At 50.2% G+C, this 3,391-nt stretch overlaps 1 protein-coding gene across 1 annotated transcript; it reads right to left on the bottom strand.

The window, feature by feature from the left end:
* Positions 1-1,444: 1,444 nt before the first annotated feature.
* Positions 1,445-2,994, bottom strand: LOC142786730 (uncharacterized). The gene has a single exon (XM_075884373.1). It carries the CDS (start codon positions 2,974-2,976, stop codon positions 1,789-1,791), a length of 1,188 nt encoding a protein of 395 aa, XP_075740488.1. The 5' UTR covers positions 2,977-2,994; the 3' UTR covers positions 1,445-1,788.
* Between the last annotated feature and the right edge of the window lie 397 nt (positions 2,995-3,391).

The following is a 3,391-nucleotide window of genomic DNA, read 5'->3' on the forward strand; positions in this document are numbered from 1 at the left end:
CCACATGTCTGATGCGGGCCGACAAGGGATGTGACAACACTTTGGAGCCGTCTTGCTAGGACCTTCGTGTATATTTTATAGTCAGTGTTGCTCAAACTGATAGGTCGGTAGGATTCCACTGAAAGTAGCTTTGCGGGGTCATCAGTTTTGGGGATTAATACTACGTGTGCTGTCCTAAATGAATGAGGTGTTTGCTGCTTGTCGTAGCATTCTCTGATCACTCGGTGTAATGCCAGTGCCATTTCTGTCTTAAAAAATTTGTATATGGCAGCACCAAGCCCATCCGGCCCTGGTGACTTGCCGTTACCCAGGTTATCTATAGCTGATTCAATTTCTGCCACAGTGATTTCTACTTCCAGTAGCTCCCGCTCAGAGTCTTCCAATCTCGGCATAAGGGTCAGAAAGTCCTCTTTGAATCGTTCGGGGTCATTGATTGTATGGCTAAGGAGTTGCGTATAAAACTCGACAAAGGCGTGCTTTATCTGTTCGCGGTCCCGGGTAATGTAATTGCGGTATCGAATTTCATTTATCTCTTTGTTTGCTGCATGTTTCTTTTCTTCACTGAGCACCCGCTTAGTGGGCGTTTCACCCATCCACAGCCGTTCAGTGCGAGCCCTTATCATTGCTCCGCGGTACTTTTCGTCGTCGATGAATTCGAGCTTTGCTTTCGCCTCCTTTATTTCTTTCTTAAATTTTCCCGGCACTTCATTTTCTACGCTTAACATGTAGTCTAGTTCGCTTTGTAACTGCCTCTCTTGTTGCCTTTCCCGATTACGTAATACACAGGCTCTTTCAATCGCTATCATCTTTATATCACACTTCATTTGCTCCCACACAGCTATGAAGTTATTGGTCTCCAAACGAAGAGCATTTGAAAGACATTCTTTGGTTTTTGTGACAAATATTTCATCTTGCAGCAGCTTTTCATTAAATTTCCATAGAAACCAATTAAACTTCGCAGCCTTACGTTTTTCGCCAACGTTGACCTTGACCAGACAATGATCACTAAAACTAAGATGTTGAATTTGATAAGATGAGCATAGTGGCACCAACTTTGCCGACAAATATATTCTGTCTAACCTCGCGTGCGAATGACCTTGAAAGTGCGTATATCCTACTTCACCCTCTCGCGTCATTACATAACCGACATCTTCCAGCCCTGTCTCGTTCACTATTTTATTCAACAGCTCAGCGCTTCTATCGCGCACATTGAAGCTCGTTGTCTTATCCTCAGCTCTACAGACACAATTGAAGTCCCCTAGAACCACAACATTTCTTTCCGTTTTCAAGAATCCTTCAATCGCTCTGAAAAAAAAAAACCCGTTCGCGCGATCTATTCGGTGCATAAACACACACAACGCGCCAAGGCATTCCAGAAACACTGAAGTCGCACACAACCAGCCTACCGCTATCGCAGGTAGACACATTTTCAACAACCGCGATACTACTACGTATGAAAACGACACAGCCTCCTGACCGCCCAACAGCATGACAAACGCAGACATTGTACCTAGAGCGAAAAACTTGAACCATTTGCTCCGTTTGTTCTTCACTTTCCATTTTAGTTTCTTGTACAGCCAGGAGGTCTATGTCGTTTTCTAACAAAATGCGACTAATCTGGCATTGTCTCCTGCGCGAACACAGGCCTCTTGAGTTCAACGTCGCGATGCAAATACCAGTTTTAAAGTTAGTCGCCATTTCTTGAAGGTTGTTTCGTCAGGTGTCATACTCACGTCGCAACAGTGGTTGCGTGTGCTCAGCGTAGAAGGCCTCGGAACGTCTCCTCCGCTACGGCGGGGCCGACGTTTGAGTGCCCCTACGGTCAGGAGACAGGTTTGGTCGTGGTTTAAAGGTAGGCCGACGACCAGTCGCCGTCTTTGTTGGAGGTTCATTGATGGCCGACGTGTCAACATTTCCGGTACGGTCAGGTGTTTCACGAGCTCGCTTAAAAGCGATAGCACCGGCCTTGGTCATCTCGGCGTCCGTTGCTTCCGGGCCGCCCTCTCGCGCAGCTGAAGATGACTTGCTCGCTGCTGTAGCGTCGTTCTCTACTGCTGCCGTGTCTAAATTCGTTCCTGGCGCACCAGAGTGCTTGTCGCCTTTATTGGTAGATTCCAGTGCGGCCCCAGAAGACTGTTCAGGGGGCGTGGCAGGGCCTTCCGTATAACCGTCTTCCCTGCTCGCTTCTTCGGCATCCACGGCATCCATCAGGTGTTCAGACACTTCGTCTGTTTGGCCTGGGCCCGCAATGCTGGCGTACGACCTCACACAGTGGGCGTCATCGTGGCCATAGCGACGACAGACCCCACAGCGCGGCACGCGGCAATCCCGTCGAATGTGTCCGATAGCCCGGCATCGGAGGCATAGCGGTGCTCTGCCAGGAATTACGACGAGCGCCATATCCTCCGCAACTCGCAGTTGGTGTGGCAGGTCGTCCACGGACACGCCCGCGTGTAGCCTCAGCGTGACCGACCGCGTGGTTGAACCTTTATCATTGCAACCCTGCACCTTCCATTTATCTCTGCTTATCTCGGTCACTTTTCCGTAGGGCGTTAAGGCGACTCGCACAGCCTCGTCCGGCACGCCATGAAGAAGCCAGTACAACTTCAGCCGCACACCTCGATCACGGGGGTCAACCACCATACAGCGATGGTCCTTTAGATCAAAAGACTCCGCCGCCAGCATCTTCTTTTTACCCTCATCATCCTTGAACGTCACTGCCCATACATGATTCATTTGGTATGCCCCTAGGGCAACCACTTCCGGCAGCAGCGAAAGACGAGCAAGGCTGTCTCGGACATGCTCCACTCGATATGGCCTGGCTTTCAAGTTTCCGTGCAAAAAAACCGTGTGCAAAACGGAATCACCTGAAGGCAGCTGAGGCAGAACAACCTGGAAATCTTCGCCTGGCTTTTCGGTACACCTGATACCGCGGCCCACACGGGCCGCTGAAACCGCCCCTACGCGGGAGCACATGATAAACACGTCCGTTCACTGTCGTGGCCGGAAGTGGAATGATTGCGCCACGGAGACAGTCTTGCTCCCTTCCCACCACCATCAGAGCATATCTTCAAAGCTATAACCCCATAGAAAAAAAAGCGCCGCACCACCACTGGGTGGGCTCGAACCTCCGACCTTTTGGTTAACAGCCGATCGCGCTAGCCAATTGCGCCACGGAGACAGTCCTGCTCCACTCTCACCACCATCATAACATATCTTCAAAGCTATCAGCACAAAGAAAAAAAAGCGCCGCACCCCCACCGGGTGGGCTCGAAACTCCAACCTTTCGGTTAACAGCCGATCGCGCTAGCCAATTGCGCCATGGAGACAGTCCTGCTCCACTCTCACCACCATCAGAACATAATTCAAAGCTATTACCACAAAGAAAAAA

This window comes from Rhipicephalus microplus, unplaced genomic scaffold, assembly GCF_043290135.1.
Source record: "Rhipicephalus microplus isolate Deutch F79 unplaced genomic scaffold, USDA_Rmic scaffold_29, whole genome shotgun sequence".
NCBI lineage: Eukaryota > Metazoa > Arthropoda > Arachnida > Ixodida > Ixodidae > Rhipicephalus > Rhipicephalus microplus.

Bases quoted from the DNA above. Each gene is read 5' to 3' on its own strand.
- LOC142786730 (XM_075884373.1), bottom strand. From the start codon at position 2,976: ATGTGCTCCCGCGTAGGGGCGGTTTCAGCGGCCCGTGTGGGCCGCGGT.